General features: G+C 35.9%; 2 protein-coding genes across 7 annotated transcripts in view; one reads left to right on the top strand and one right to left on the bottom strand.

The window, feature by feature from the left end:
- Positions 1 to 808: 808 nt before the first annotated feature.
- LOC112453492 (cleft lip and palate transmembrane protein 1 homolog) lies at positions 809 to 5,706 on the top strand. The gene is made up of 6 exons (XM_025014305.1): positions 809 to 1,025; positions 1,317 to 1,895; positions 2,407 to 2,524; positions 2,604 to 2,807; positions 3,485 to 3,622; positions 3,732 to 5,706. Exons 1-6 carry the CDS (start codon positions 816 to 818, stop codon positions 4,493 to 4,495), a joined length of 2,013 nt encoding a protein of 670 aa, XP_024870073.1. The 5' UTR covers positions 809 to 815; the 3' UTR covers positions 4,496 to 5,706.
- LOC112453195 (multidrug resistance-associated protein 1) overlaps positions 5,322 to 16,709 on the bottom strand; it is a 21,629-nt gene continuing 10,241 nt past the window's right edge. For 3 of the 6 annotated variants that reach the window (XM_025013843.1, XM_025014069.1, XM_025014152.1), the window contains 7 exons: positions 16,300 to 16,520; positions 11,615 to 11,795; positions 11,416 to 11,524; positions 11,218 to 11,344; positions 10,460 to 10,982; positions 10,125 to 10,371; positions 5,322 to 9,533 (listed from right to left, as the gene is read on the bottom strand). In XM_025013843.1, the coding sequence (XP_024869611.1) occupies positions 9,419 to 9,533; positions 10,125 to 10,371; positions 10,460 to 10,982; positions 11,218 to 11,344; positions 11,416 to 11,524; positions 11,615 to 11,795; positions 16,300 to 16,520 (1,523 nt within the window). In that variant the 3' untranslated portion in view covers positions 5,322 to 9,418. Of the gene's footprint in view, positions 9,534 to 10,124; positions 10,372 to 10,459; positions 10,983 to 11,217; positions 11,345 to 11,415; positions 11,525 to 11,614; positions 11,796 to 12,659; positions 12,881 to 16,299; positions 16,521 to 16,709 lie in introns of all 6 variants that reach the window. The other 3 variants (XM_025013897.1, XM_025014225.1, XM_025013980.1) reach the window with 3 other exon arrangements.

Genomic DNA, 16,709 nt, shown 5'->3' with positions numbered 1-16,709 from the left:
TAAGCTTTTTATTTTATTTTCGTAAAATAATTATAAAAAAAATCAATAGTCAGAATCGAACTAAAAACGGTAAGACTGCAAGGCGGATCTCTTGCTACCACTCATCCATATTTGAACTCATTTAAAACGTTGATTGAGCCAACTATTTACAAAACTCGCTGCTTTTTGCATATACTATTTTCTATCTTACATTTATTATAAAAATATTGTATTGGTTAAGGCCTCCGCAATGAAAAATATAAGGAACAAGGAACAGATATTAGCGATTAATGTTATTCCTGATTTCTTATTTTTAATCGCTAATATCTGTTCCTTGTTCCTTATATTTTTCATTATTATGCGGGAGCCTTTACGGTGAAACGGATTAGTGGACAACGCGTATGCGTGATAAAAATCCTTGCAACGCAGCGACGCGCGTGGTCACATGGCAAACCTATGAAAATATCGTCATTAAGCGAGTCACCCCCACCACCAAAAAAACGGACGAGTTTCCGGACCTGTATTCACGACCGTGCACCCAAAGTCGCATACGAAAATCATTAGGGCAGGCTCGAGAATACGGTACTATGAATACCGGCCTTGGTCTGCTGAACGCGCCCAATGGCTGCGTTCAGCCGAACTTCTGCTTTAGCGAAGCGAAAGGTAGCAATTAAGTGTAATTGGTTGGATCCAAAGGTAAGAACCAATCACATTCAATTGCTACCTTTCGCTTCGCTAAGCAGAGGTTCGGCTGAACGCAGCCAATATGTGGCAACTTTTATAAATCTAGTGACTTTAGCCTCTGCGTTTCTTCTGTTTATGATCGAAGGAAACTCATGGCAACTCATGGCTCACGGGACTCTGGGGACTCTGGACCATCTGGACTGCTCCGGACTGACGGGACACGGGATCTGATCAGGAAAAAAATGGTGGTTACTGGGGACGATCATCGTGACAACGCGGAAGTAGATGTCACAGAAAATATGGATAACAGTCAGCCCAATGGTGAACTGGTCCTGAGAACCGAACAAAATAACGAGACAGACGTGCGTCAATTTGCTATATTACATTTATCGTTTATCTCGATTCTCACGGTCGCACCGTAAAGTGTCTTGAGAATGAAGACGGAGAATTTCCGTCTTTTCATCAACGTCTCTTTAAATTATACATGAGTTTTTTCTTCCTTTTTTCTTTTAATGAAAGATTGCGCAATACTGCATAGTCAGTTGCAGTCGTGGATATTAAAATTTATTTATAAATTGCCGTGATGTTATGTTATGCCAACATACCGAAGTAATGTCGAGGCATTGATTGTAACTTGGAGATGTTTCTTGCAGGCAAACGTGGAGAATAACGAACAAAGGCAGAAGGCACAGCAATCGCGCTTAGAATCATTCTTTGCCATAACAAAATCGTTGATAATACGAGCTCTCATAATTTATTTTATTAGCAGCCTCTTTAGACGCTCCGATAATAATCCGAAGTCTCCCAACGCCGTTGGCGATGTGCGCTTACAAGCTGTAAATATATTTTCGAATGGAACGTTATTTGACCTTAGTGTTTATCTGTCGGAGTCCGAGAACTTTAAAAGGTTTGACGATCCGCGATCTTTGATTTGGTTCGAAGAGGGTTTGATTTATGGGGATTGGTATAGCGGACCGAATCGAGACGGGTCCAGAGTTCTCGAGCACATGTTTATTCCTTCCGAGCGATTAAAACAAAACGGCTCGATCTACCTTCACATATACATAACGAAAAGCGGGAAATCGCCGAATCCCAAAGCTGGCAAAGGCGTTTACGCTGGTGACTATATGTCTTACTCAAGAAAAATGTTGAATAAGTTTAAGAAAATTAGGTATCAGAAGAGGCACAACTTGTTGACTGGTGAAAGTACAGCCAGTAAGGAGGAGATGGCGGTACGTATATCTTATTAACTTTCAAAATCAAAGTCCAGACATATAGAAAAACAAGAGCCTCCGCACAAAACTTTCATATGGCAACGAAACGTGGGTCAACTCACAAGAAATGTATTGACGTATAATGCCATAACCGATACGTTTCTTGTGCATTGACCCACGTTTCGTTGCCATACGAAAGTTTTGTGCGGAAGCTCTAAGTAGTAAGACGTAAGCAGTAAGGAAATTAACTGTACTGATTCGCTAATGCTTACATTATGTCTTAAGTTCTTGACTGTGATTGGCTGATTTGCTTACTGCTTAAGTCTTACTGTTTAAGTTTTTTTATGTGCTCAGACCTTCACAAGTCACATATTAGGCCTGTTTGTTTTAGCTGAACTTCTTGCACAGTTAATCTTTTTCTCTTTTTCTCTTTAACGTGAAAAGAAAAAGAAGAAAGATGAATTATGTAAAAGAAGTTTAGCTAAAACAAACAGCCTATTGTGTATGCTAAGCATGTAAATTCTTGCAGAAAGCTGAGCTAATGGATCAAGAATATGTGTCGCATTGGCATCCAAATTTGACTGTTAATTTAGTGTTTGATGAAACCAATTGGGTGTATGGTCAAGTACCGCAGCCATTGGACGAATGTTAGTTTATAGATATATTTATATTTTACATGTATAGACCTATAGTATCGAAAACACTCCAAGATTACTCTTCTCTTAGATATACATTTCTTACCCGGCGGGAATTCTTACAAGCCGATACTATATATGAATGATTTTTGGAACATGCAGCGGGACTATCAACCGTTAAATAATACCGTAGAACAATTGGAACTCAGGTTGACTTACCAGCCACTTTCGTTGTTTAAATGGCAAATATACGCGGCTCAGTCCGTTAGAAATAAATGGACGTCGTCGTTCATGGGTTTGTGTTACGTTTCTAAAATAGCAAAGATTAACAAGGGAACAATCAACTCTTGACCCCTAAAATTTTGCTAAAATTTTAATATGTTACAGTACACTTCAGTCACTAATACAAGGTACAGTAATTTTGTCCAATACGCAATAGTTTGAGATATTAATAGTAAAACATTTTTTTTATCAGTGATAAATCAGGTTTATGCAAAGAAGTTGCATTTATAAAACACGCTTGGTACCAATTAATATGCGCTTTAAATGTTTCTCTAATAGATATCCAAAAACGTGTATACATTGTGACCATATTATTGATAGTGAACAAATTGAAAGTTCCGACACCGAAGATTAATTGTTATGTAATATATTTTTATTAATTTTGATGTACTTTGTTAATGTCATAATTTTATTTTTCTCATTTATAATACATAATTATAATGTGTAAATAAAATTTATTTTGCAGAATTTTAAAACAATTACATGAAAAATTTTAAACATTAATATTTCATGAACTATATTGCGCATCGAACAGAGTAGCTTGTATCTCGTACTGTAGCTTGTATTAGTGAATGGGATGTACTGTAACATATTAAAAATTTAGCAAAATTCAAAGGATCAAGGGTTGGTTTCGCTACATGAACAATCGTGATTAGTAAGGTTTATCATTTTTTGTTGTTCATGTTATAGGAGAAGCATCTGACGATGATGATAACGATCAAGACACTCTGAAGGAAACTTTACTGGAAACGAATCCATATTTACTAGGATTGACTATTATTGTATCGATCTTGCATAGTGTGTTTGAATTTTTAGCATTTAAGAATGGTAAGCTCTTGAAAAACCAAGTCCATCTCTAACAAGTAATAAAAACATATTTCCCACATATTGCACAGCTGCAAACATTCTGAGAAATATGTGTGGTTATGCTTTTCAGATATCCAATTCTGGAACAACCGAAAATCCTTGGAGGGTTTGTCGGTGCGCTCTGTATTTTTCAATGTATTCCAGTCTCTCGTTGTTCTCCTCTACGTTCTAGACAACGAGATGAACACGCTTGTGCGTATTAGCTGCGCGGTAAGTCTGTGCATCGAGGTGTGGAAGATCAACAAAGTTATAGACATTAACGTCAATAGAGAAGTGAAAATACTCGGAGTTTTTCCGAAGATATCATTCCAAGATAAGGGATCGTACGTGGAGTCTTCTACGAAGGAGTACGACAGACTCGCCTTCAAATATCTCTCGTGGGCTTTGTACCCTCTGCTGGGAGGATACGCCATTTATTCTTTAATGTATTTGGAGCATAAGGGATGGTACTCTTGGATTCTCAATATGTTGTATGGATTCTTGTTGACTTTCGGATTCATCATGATGACACCGCAGCTATTTATCAACTACAAATTGAAGAGCGTCGCGCACCTTCCATGGCGTATGCTGTCGTACAAATTCCTGAACACGTTCATCGACGATATCTTTGCATTTGTGATAAAGATGCCGACGTTGTACAGGCTCGGCTGCTTCCGCGACGACATTGTTTTCTTCATATTTTTGTATCAAAGATGGATATATAAGATCGATCACACCCGAGTGAACGAGTTTGGTTTCTCCGGGGAGATGGAGGCGCAGCTCGTGGAAAGTAAGAAGCAGGTAGCTGTCAAAGACCATCCGTCAAAGGACGGATCGGCGAAAAAGAATGAATAATACTTGATGCGCATAGATTTAGCATTAAGTACGTTGTATTCTACGTTGCCCCGAATTAATAAAATGTCCGATACCAAAGGAATATAATTACACACATCAATAATTTATTTATACAAATTTCCGCATAATTGTGTGTGTGCGTGCGTGTAGATGTATAATCTATTTCCGAAGCTACGTTTCCTTATGCAACGACGCTTGACAAAAGAGGAGAGGCAAGGGTAGAAATAAATTCTCTTACTGGAACTTAAAATATGCGGAGATGCGCGAAGAGATGAAAACGAACAAACGGTACACAAATGCGTATAAGAAACATAGCTGAGATAGCTTGTCATGGATCCATGGATGTATCTCGCGATCCTCAGAACAAGCTATAAATGTAGGTAGTATGCTCACCAATGTTATCATTCGTGTAAATGTTTGATCGCGAGGTAGGCACTTCCAATGTACTGTGTGAGCACGGAAAACGCCGTTCTACCGATTTGGATGTTCAGCCAAATGTCGAAAAGAAAAAAGAAAAAAAAGCCCAATGAGGATCAACGATTTCAGACAATGTTAGCAATAGCATTCGCATTATCGGGCGAGATGTTGCTACAAAATAAAATTGATTTAATTATCATACATTACACATGTATCTTTTCTTCTGAGTGACAAATTTGAATCCTCTTCATTCGTATCGCGACATTTTATAAGATTACGCAAGGGGAGAGGAGAGATGCGCATTAAATGGTTCCTTGTAAGCGCCAGCATTCAGAAGCCTGTGTAACAGGAGAAGGGGGGGGCAGGAGATCGTGTTTCACTAATGCCGACGTTAGTATTACAAATTACATTTAATGTTATATTTTATATTTTGTTAGAGTAGTCATATAATTATCTACCGCCGACTTACTGTCTATATTTTGACAATGTACATTACATATCCATTACCGTAATATAAGTAATATAAGTACTTGTTTCCGAATGAGATTGGTTTGTAGCGTAATTTGTGAGCATCACCGCACGCCAAGGTTTGCGATGCCAAGGTTTTAAACGCGGCTCTTCGGGCTAAGGTCGTTACGTGCGGTCGCGGAGATATTCTGCAGCATCACTCTGGAAAATTGAGAGTATTCGAGAATAGAGATACACGGCAGTCGTACGTATTATTAACACGACGCGCCGATGCCGTTTAGACTGTAAAAATTATCGTTTATAATAAATATAGATGATTCCTCCTAGTTGTTATCTTTACTATATACATCTTAAGCGCGATATACATGAACTTACAAAATTTACGTAAAACGACTGTGTGTGCTCGATAAACTTATGTGCTCAAGATCGACGAGCGTTGGTCGCTCACATAAAAAAAAAAGAATACCTGTCGTATACCTGTCCATATCTGCAAGTTTCATTCAAGTTGAACCCCGTTATATTTCCCTCTGTCAACGAGAAACCGAATATCTTGTATGCAAATATTATGTATTAAATTGCGCGTAGCAAGATGGCGATAACAACTGGAGTTACACCAAATTTTACACTTATTAGATTATATATAGAAAGAGAGAAGCATGCTAGAAAAGAAAATTAAATATACAGATTGATAAATTTCTAAATGTACGTTATAAACGGTACGTTAGTTTCCTGCTTTTTCTTTTTTTTTGTTCTTACAAGAAGGCACTTTTCCTTCCGCATGCGCGTGTATAATACGGATTACGATATAGTAGAGCTTATTCCCTGGCTCTTTTTAGCTTTCTTTTTTAATGCTTAGTATTATATATATAAGGTACATAACGAATGAGAAACGTGTATTACAATTTGAAACACAGATTGAAGATTACCGTTTACATGTCTTTGCTGCTTTAATATCTGCATAACACCGATATCGTAAAAACTTCAGAATGCGATTAAAAAAAAAAACTGCTAAAAGAGGGACGTACATACAATTCATCGCCGCTATTTGTGTTCGAGGTACGAAAAATTCGGTTCGGCGATACGCATGCTACTAAAAACGAAAGGTAACTTAACTGAAGCCACGAGCGTAATTTTTAAGTAAAAAGTTAAAAGATATTTAATGCGTGGTTTAATCTATATATAACAATGGAAATAATACGCGTCAAAATATAATTCCGCATTTTCTCTTCGCAACATATAATTGTGGAAAATGATTACTTGCGTAACTCTTTCGAGTCAGATTTTCGAAACAAACCTTGAACATTGAATCCGTAAATTTTCATTCCAATTTGATGAACACACATCCGACACGGTAATTTATTACATTGCTAAGTTCGAAAGAGTTAGTCAAGAATTAAAATAATATCTTATTGTATTAATATCGGTAGTTTTATGAATGGCAAGACAGATTTCTAACTTCGCACAAAAAACAGATTGGAAGTATGTTCGATATGTAAGCAACATTAATAACGAAAGTTTTATATAAACACGTTAACGCAGGGTCAAATATCATAAAACAAAACTTCCAATAATATTTGATGAAAAATGTAAATTACCGTATAACAGTTTAACCAAACGGCTTTTTTAAATTTTGATTTAAATTATACCTTACTAATAAAATTGCGAACAAAGATCTCTCGCTAAATTTAGAACTTACAGTAGGGTACGGAAGTATTTTCTGGTCACGATTTGGTAATTACACCAGATCTGCTTGTAGTTTTGTGAAAGAAAGCTCAAGTTTATTACGTAAATTGCATTGAGTGCTGACGAAACTTGGTTAACTTGGTTTGACTTTTACATTTGTATCTCGGATACATTTGGCAAACATCACTTTCTTCCTGTTATAAGTTTAGTGGCTACTGCTTTTTTTTCAAGGGCCATACGAGCCGTCTATCTTTCTTCACAAATATTAAAAATTATTATTTCCAAATGATGGAACTTTAATAGGGCACTAGGCGATTGTAGAATGACTTCTAATTATCTCATTTTCAGCAGCCTTATTTTTACAAATAGAGTGGCAAATAAAAGGCAAGTTTAACGCAATGTAAGTACTCTCGAAATTATCCAATGATAATCTGATAATATAAGATATTAAAGAGATTAAAATACTATACAAATCTAAGTACATATACGATTGCTATACAAAATAGTAAATACTAGTTTAAGAGTCTAAATTATGATTTACCTATGAACGCGATCAAACGCGAAAAGAAATAAAATACGCGAGTTATAGTTTTAAAGTTTATGTAGTATATATAATTTTCGATAAATGCGATTTCTCTTTGTTCTTTGTAAAATAGGCACAAATGTCATAACTATACTTTGGGTAATACATACATGACACTTTATAAAGAGATAGAGTATATACAATAAAATGTGATATTGCATTACTTTCCTAAATACTTTTGCTGCATACAAAATGTGTACTAAATTAAAACGGCCATTGCAACGTTATTATTCGCATCAACAAGTGATTTATAAAAATAAAATATTACGTTACGTATAAGTGGTACTGAATGTCGGTTTAAAATTAATTTGTATCCAGTTTCTTAATAAGGTAAGCATTCAGCAAATGTCAGATTAAAATACACCTCAATCGAGATCTATTAACATTTTGTGCGTGTGTGTGTAATTTAACAAAGTAACAATAAATAATGTTAATATTGCGACTGATTGTCATATGTTACAGAAAAATATGAAAATAAAAATGCACTTTTTTAAGTGAACGATATAGTTCATGGAAAAGAAATCCAAATTGTGCACTCAAATCTAGAGAACACATCCCAAATGCTAAAAGCAGTAATTGTGAGAACAGATTCTAGAGCTCAAAACGGTATTTTAAAGCTCTAAATTGATGGGTTATTTGGAATAATCACGGTCAACTTTTTGTTCTCATTCCTCTTCTTTTTATAATCTGAATGAACACGCACTTTTATCGATTACTGTACACACATTTGTTGATAGTCTTACTTTAGTAAAATCGAAACTATAATTCAAATTGGCGTAATTTAACTCGAAAGTTATCAGGTGCAAAAATTCCTATTGCTTGACTGAATATTTTGGGAACATATTCCCAAAACCTTGGCTCGCAAATACTATTCAAACCAATATTATTTGCTTAAAAATTATCCGACACTATTACATTCCGTAAGTATAATAAATTATAATTAATAACATATAATGATATAATACAATATCATTGTATCAATATTAAATATAATATTGATATAATATTGATTTAATATAATATTAATTATTACATATGCAATATTAATCAAATGCTGTTGCTCTAGAAATGTGTAAATTAAAAAAGCTGCCGTAATGTTGTGTAAAAACGTTTATAATTTAAGTACGTTAATTGCACTCTAAGTTATACAGATTATTTTCAAGAAGGGCACAAAGTGCATTGCAAAAAATAATTAATTGATTTTCTTTTATCAAAATGCTGACGTACTATTCATTATAGGAATCCACTCGATCACTGCCTAGTTAAAGTTGGATATCGGATATCGACGATAATTTAGAAACGAGATGTGTCGCATTGCTTGCTCGTAATGAAAGACCTCATTACTTATTTCTAGGATATATAAGGTTTGATAATAATCGACAGTGCAATCGAGAAATCATTATTCGTCACAGGATAAAATCTGGCAACAATTTTGACGATAATTCAGCGTACTTGCACAGTCGGTTACATCAAACGTTCTCGCTTGTTCATAGAAATATTTCACTATACAAATTAATGCTAAGGCTACGCGCTTTTTTTGTTTTATGGCTTTCTGAGCTGCGTTCAAAAACTTCACTCGGGTGCACATCAGCATCGTTCTGTCCTTGTTCAATTTTTAGTACGTAACAAAGATAGAATGACGCGGTGTGCATCCGAGTAAAGTTTTCGAACGCAACCATGCATGTCGCTTACTTTAACGTTGGCTCGCGAATAATGCGAATACAGGCGCTAAAAAAATCATTACGTGATATGAATTCTTTTTCTTTCTTTGCTTAAGCAGCTAGACCTGCGTCCTTAGCCATACTGTAGAAAGAGCTAGATGGATTGCGAAGTAGCACTTCCGGAGAATCATATTCAACGATCAAACCTTTGTCCAATACGATCACCCTGAAACATTATTTGTGATATAAGCCAAAAATAGAAAATAGTTTTGCGATCATATCATGATAATTGAACAGCCCCAAACCAATATAGAAAATTATTTTATTTATTTCTAATAAAAGCGGAAGCTAAAATTAACATAGTCACCCAAACTTCCGCTGCAATGTGCAATACGGCACGTTTCGATATGATCTGACATTAACAAGCACAAATGTACAATGGTGAGCATTTCAAACATTTTTTGGAATTTATTATAACTCGGAAATAAAGTTTAAATAATCTACATTCATTTTGATACTTTTATCATAACGTTTTTCTTATTTTTTTTTTAAATCTCCTTGAGACATCAATTTATAATTAAAAATCACAATTATATTATTTTATTTTGAAATACATTTTAAAATATTTGTATTCATATAGGATTATAGAGAAAAAACAAGAAATTAGTAAGAACTGGAATATTATTATTTAGTTATCTTGTAAAGAAAGATAAATTTACATATAAATACAGTTCTAAATACTATTCAAAATAAAATAATTGTAGTACACACGTACAAACCCACGCAAAATACAACATTAAAATAATTTTAAAAATACCTGTCAGAATCTAAAATAGTGTTGAGCCTGTGGGCTATTGTGAGAACTGTACAATCCTTAAATTCTTGGCGGATTGTAGTCTGAATTAAATCATCCGTCTCTAAATCAACCGCGGCTGTTGCCTCGTCCAATATGAGAACTTTTGTTTTCCTAAGTAACGCTCTCGCCAAGCAGATCAACTGTCGTTGCCCTACGCTTAAATTCTCTCCACCTTCAGAAACTTCATGTAAAAGAGCGTTTGGCAAGTCTAAAAAAAAGAAAAAAAAATAAGAATTATATTTTTCAAAAGTAGGATTTATCGAAATTTCCCAACGGAAGATCACAAAGACTCATACTTTCTATAAATGATTTCAGATGAGCGTGCTCCAACGCTCTCCAGATTTCTTCGTCGGAGTGGCAATCGAAAGGATCCAGATTCATCCTTAGCGTTCCGGAGAACAATACAGGATCCTGAGGAATGATGGTTAATCTCGAGCGCAGATCGTGAAGACCTAGCTTAGAAATATCGATATCATCGATCAAAATCTTTCCGTGGGCGGCCTCGATTATTCTGAAGAGCGACAATGTCAAGGACGACTTTCCAGCGCCGGTTCTGCCTACTATGCCGATCTTTTCGCCCCCGAGAACGCTGAATGTCAGGCCGTTCAGCACGAGATCCAATCCCTCCCTGTAGCGAACTTTAAAGTTCTTAAAGTCGACGCGACCGTGCTTAGGCCACTCTTTCGGAGGCGTGTATTCTGTGTTCTTCCATGGCGCTTCTTGTGCGGTCTCACTGTACTCTTTTATTCTCTCTACAGCGACGATATTAGTCTCGACATCAGACGTCATGCGCACCAGCCAATTTAAGGTCTGGGTAATCTGTAGCAAACATAACATCAATCCTCATATATGAATACATATAATCCTTTCACAAAGTACCAAAGGAACATATAAATATCACCAAAGTTGCATGTAGCGACTTCTAAGCGCTTTTGATACTTTAACTTAGTTTTATCAGAAATGTTCAAGTGACATAATAGAAAATACCACATTGCTAATATAATGCTAAAACCGTCGTTATATTGTATATATTATGTAGTTAATTATATCTTACTTGTAAGGCATAGCTGACCGACAGACCAACGAGACCTGAACTCATGGTATTTCTACTTAAAACAGCGAATAATGCTGCAAAGAATATAATTAAATTTCCAACCATCTCCAATCTCACGGCCAGCCATCTACAACATATGCATTTTAGTTAACAATTATGCATATAAAAATGTAATTATACCATCATGTAAAGATATACCTGTTTGCAATAATGCTAGGAAAGTAACACACTTGATTGAAATCTACTTTATTTTCAGATTCATGAATAAATTGTTCTTGTACACCGTACGCTCTAATTATTTGCGCACCTACATGACAGATAAGTAGATTATTTCAGGAACGTAAATTTTTATTAAGTAAAATATTATAGGACATGCGTATATAACTTTTGAACATACCAGTTACCGATTCACTAAAATGCGAATATATAGGAGATCTCGACACGGACTCTAATCGTTTTAATTGGCGTGACGTTGCAACGTAAAAACGTTGAATAAAGTAATAAATCGCGCCTATTGGCAGTATCACCACGATAAATATAGGTGTACTGTAGCTTATGACAACGAGAGTAGCTATCACCTGCAATGCATACATACCGCGTTAATAACACAGAAAATATTCCGCTTCATCATTATTCTCATAATGTAGAGAATTCGAGATGTTGATATTATCATATTGTATGTGATATAAATTAATCGGAACAGGAAGAAATATCTGCGTGTTAAAAAATATGTAAGTATAAAGAATACGCAAAGTTGATCGAACGAATCAGCTTCATAAGAGCACCATAAATAAAAAGAAACTGATAATATATCCCATGCAGAAATTCTATTGAATGAAGCGCTCATATCTCTTCCGGACAGCAGTCGTTTTATACAAAAAAAAGACAAGCTAGCGCTGGTCGTTTCATAGGCCCACCAACATGTACCATGAATATGATTATCGCTGTGCATTAGACAAATACATACAAGCATTAGCGTCAAGATATACTTAATACACTTAAGTTTCTCTCAAGTCAAACTCGATACTGCTAAATCTTTTTACTCCGGTATAGACAGAGTAACTCATCGACTGTAGTCGTTCTGCGAGAACGGACACAATTATACTCAATGGCAGGTTCTACGGCACATTTACTCCACGTGTTCCAAATGTATTTTTGAAACCAGTTTGCAAAGCTACAGACGGCATTATACCCCATTCAAAGTGTCCAGCGTATAATAATATACCAATACCACCATTATTCAGGCACCTCTTAACAAACACAAGTTATACATATATCCGGGGATAACGACATATCTGATCGCAGTCTAAGGTGTACGCAAAGTTTTCTGGTGGATAGTGATGGTACACGTATGAAACTCAAACTGCGAGGTCGAGAAGATATGGGAAAGCAATGATAAGGAGATCCCAATTGGTATTCTCGGCACGCTACGAAAGAATTACCTCGAACAAGCAATAGATGGTATCAGAAATTTGTGGGGGAAGAGATGTATCCAGTATGTCCACGTCTTTAGCAAACCTGGAGATAATACGACCAATAGGAGTCGTATCAAAGAAGGTCAATGGGGCACGCATCACAGCACGCAGCATCACTATGTGCATCTGGCGAGCAGCCAACCAACAGCCCAGCTGCGGTGCCAAATCGCAGAAAAAGCTCGCCATCGCTACAACATCAGACATGGATGACTTTCATTGTAACCGCACTTGATACGGTATGCGCGATTCGTGGAAAAAAACGATAATCAGCAAGAATTTAACGAAAACTTATAAGCGTCAATGTGTTATACGTTAGACGAACCATGTATTACACCACTAAAGAATAGCTCTTGACATTATCAGACTTAAACGTGTTTTGTTTCTCTTTTCAATGCGGTTTATTGAAACTGCCGAACGATTGCTATAAACGAGATTTATATTTCTCTTTTCTATTGTAATGCTGCTCGATTATCAAATGCAATTTGGCAATATTATGGACTTAACTACTGCTCTGATCTCATATTATGCGAAGGTGTGGAGTTTGCTGTGTGGCATACCAGACAGGATATATATATATATGTATATGTAGAGCAATAGGAAATACAAATAAATCACACGTTCTCAGAAGGCAAAATCGTAATTAGGAGGATGTTACACAAGCAAGTAATAAAGTAATAAGCGTTATCAAGCACAAGCAAGACCATTTTTGTACACCAATATTACTGGTATAATTGTGTCCATTCCCTGAATGATTACTACACTATGCGGTTGCACTATGATTTATATATACAATAGTTGTACAAATTGTCACGACGACAGTTGTTAGGCAAGTTAAAATTAACAGTAACGTTCTCAAACAGTAACTGAAAAAAATCAATATAAAAAGAATTTGATACAAATGTAAGAAGACAAAACAATTGTAGAGTTTGCTAAGCGATGTAAAAATGATAATGATTTGACGAAGCTAATTCCGTTTTGAGCGATATTAAGGTTCCAGGGCACGTATTATATGGAACTTTTCGGAATAAGTCGTAGATTCCGATCGGAATTATTCCGTTTTCCCTAGAAAAGACAATAGAAATAGAAATCTAAGAAATAACTGAACAATTCCGGCCGGCCGACCGACATGTCGAATTACGGATCCGTTTTTCCCAAATTTTAGCCAAATTAATTAACGAATCTCATTAAAATTATGCTCGTTTTAATCAGTAAAATCAGCCGCAACCCGGTACAGAGCTGGATTTTCCATTTTAGCTCAAAAAATTTTTAATAAATAAAATACGGACTCGCAGCTAACCCAACCCGACAGAGGTCTTCACCGTGTCTCCTGCCGACCCTTATGCTAATGCTAAGGCTCCATAGACGCAGAAACGCCGTGCGGTAAAGTGCGTTGACCAATCAGAAGGCTGCCGCAAGTCGCCTGCGGCAAAATCAAAATTTGTGATTGGTCAACGCACTCTGCCGCACGGCGTTTCCGCGTCTATGGAGTCTTAGCATTAAGCAGTTTGTGAAAAAAAATCGAAACGATTATCATTCTTTAGTGCCTCTAACTCGTCGAATCCAAACACGTATATACTGACAGTAAACGAAAATGAACATCATTAACGATAGCATCTTCCGAAAAAGGCGAGCAGCGGGATATCTGGTCCTACGTTTTATTCCTAAAATAAAGCAATTGGCACACACCATGATCAACCGCTCGATCAATGAATTTTAAGATATGCGATGCGACTGAATGGAACAATATAAAATTCGGCAGAAGCATTCTCGTGAATCACGTTATCCTTTCATAAAATAAAACTCAAATATAAGATAACTGAGCTGAATTTTAACACCACAGAAAAGGTACGATTCGTTGATACGACTTTGCGTGTTTCTCTCGCAGTTATATCTTCGGTTAAGTCCTAACAAACTGCCAGAATTAGGACTTATCGATCAATCTCGTACATGAATATGTTCTTTTTTTTTCAAATGTCCCATCACTATTTTGCTCTAGGCAAGGTACTCTTGAAACAACGGATATCGTTAACAGAAACGTATCGTTTAACGAATTTGGCGAAAAATTAAGCTGAGGAAGAAAGTAGCCAAATCGTGGCTGTTACCTGACCGGCTGAACGCACAAAGACACACGGGTAAGCCGCTAAAATGCTGTTCGAGCCAGGCAAGTAGCATCGAGGATATTTCTTACCATGTCCTTTCGTATCCTATTCATCTTGTCGATCCACCGTGCTGTGCTGATTACCGGCAACTTCTTACACGCATCAAGTAGCGTACCCGTGCCCATACACGCTTAGCCGGCAGGCTAGCGCTACGTTACTTATATTTTGCCGTTTCTTCTAAACTAAAACTCCAAGCTCTGTTATTCAAAATAATGCTACATTTAAACTTCCAACGAGCAGTCAGATCCGAATTCGACAGAAAAGTCAGACCCAAATTCGTTAGAATGTACATTTCTACTGCTGGAAATCCGCATTTTTTATAACTCTTTGCGCGTCAATCGAGTTTCTATATATTCAAATGTGCGGAATAATTATCCACCAACGCACAATTTTATCAATAATAGAGAGAAGACAAAGGAACTTCTTTTTTCATTTCGCATTTGTAAATTTATCGAGTTTCAAGTAACTCTGATTAGCGATGGGATTAAGTATTTTACAAGTAGATTCAAATCTGTTAGCATAGTTTCGAACTCTCTATGATTGCTTCGAAAAATAAAAGCAGTACTCTCAAGTAGACTCGAACCTGAACTAAATAGGTTTGAACCCTCAATGAGTACCTCGAAAAACAAGAATATTACTTCTAAGTAGACTCGAATCTAAATTAAATATGTTCGAATCTTTCATGAGAGAGTACTTTATTAGAAATTTTATGTTCCCTCGAATCAAAATCAGCAACAATTATTTTATTTTTTGATAATTACAAATAGATTAGATTATCAATCGTTAAAATAAATATAACAAAAAATAAACATAACAAAAATATGATTAAAAATACAGAATAAAAGTTACTTAAAATCTTTACACATTTATACATTCTTTAAACTAACAACTTTATTCTCAGAGTTCGAATACTACTTGTTCCGATTCTTCATGATATAAACTATTTACAAGTACATTTATAAGTTCGAATCTTGCAGACACTCATTCTAAAATTCGAAACTAACTAGTCGGGATCGATTACTTTATAAGCACACTGAAGCACATAAGAACTATGAAATATTTCTTATGAATATTATTTAAATTTTAGAAAATAAAATTTGATTATTGGATTTGATTCGAATTTTTAAATACATATTGAACTTGATCTCTCATCCTCGATTTTGATGTAAAATCAACGTCGATTAATATACAAAATAAATTACTGATGGAACGTAAATCATTTAACAGTACAATAAAAACAAAAACAACGAGAATACTTCGTGCAAAGTGTCAATACTCGAAAGCAAATTTAAATATGAACTAAAACAAGAAAAGAAAGAGGGGAAAATATATCGATATCTGTTGCAAGTATCGTTCGACAAATAAGAGACGTAATATTAATCCATAACAACTTGTCACAGAGATCGTTACTTATACAATAGTGCGTTAGTTATATGAGAATATCATACCGAAAAGAGGCAAGTGATCCAAGTACGCAGAATAACCGGTAGGATATTGTCAATAACATCAATGTCTTTACCAAGCCGACTAAGAATTCGGCCAGTCGGAGTTCTGTCAAAGAATGACATTGGGTTGTGAAGAACGAGTTGCAGCGTACTCTCGAAGATACGCCTAGAGGCGACTACCGTCCCTTTAGCCAGGAATAGCGCCATTGCGAATACTGTCACGCCTACAACGATCGTAATCAACTTTATGATTTATCGAGTTAAAAATGAGTTTTTTTTTTACATATCAGATTTGCGTCCGCGAATTGTGTCGCGTTGGATGTACCGAGGCTTTTTACGAGTGAGTGAGTGAGTGAATGAGCGAGCGAGTGAGTGAGTGAGTGAGTGAGTGAGTGAGTGAGTGAGTGAGTGAG

The sequence above is a fragment of the Temnothorax curvispinosus genome, unplaced genomic scaffold, assembly GCF_003070985.1.
Source record: "Temnothorax curvispinosus isolate PA1 unplaced genomic scaffold, ASM307098v1 QBEX01000060.1, whole genome shotgun sequence".
NCBI classification, from domain to species: domain Eukaryota; kingdom Metazoa; phylum Arthropoda; class Insecta; order Hymenoptera; family Formicidae; genus Temnothorax; species Temnothorax curvispinosus.
This window is presented reverse-complemented; position numbering and strand designations above follow the sequence as displayed.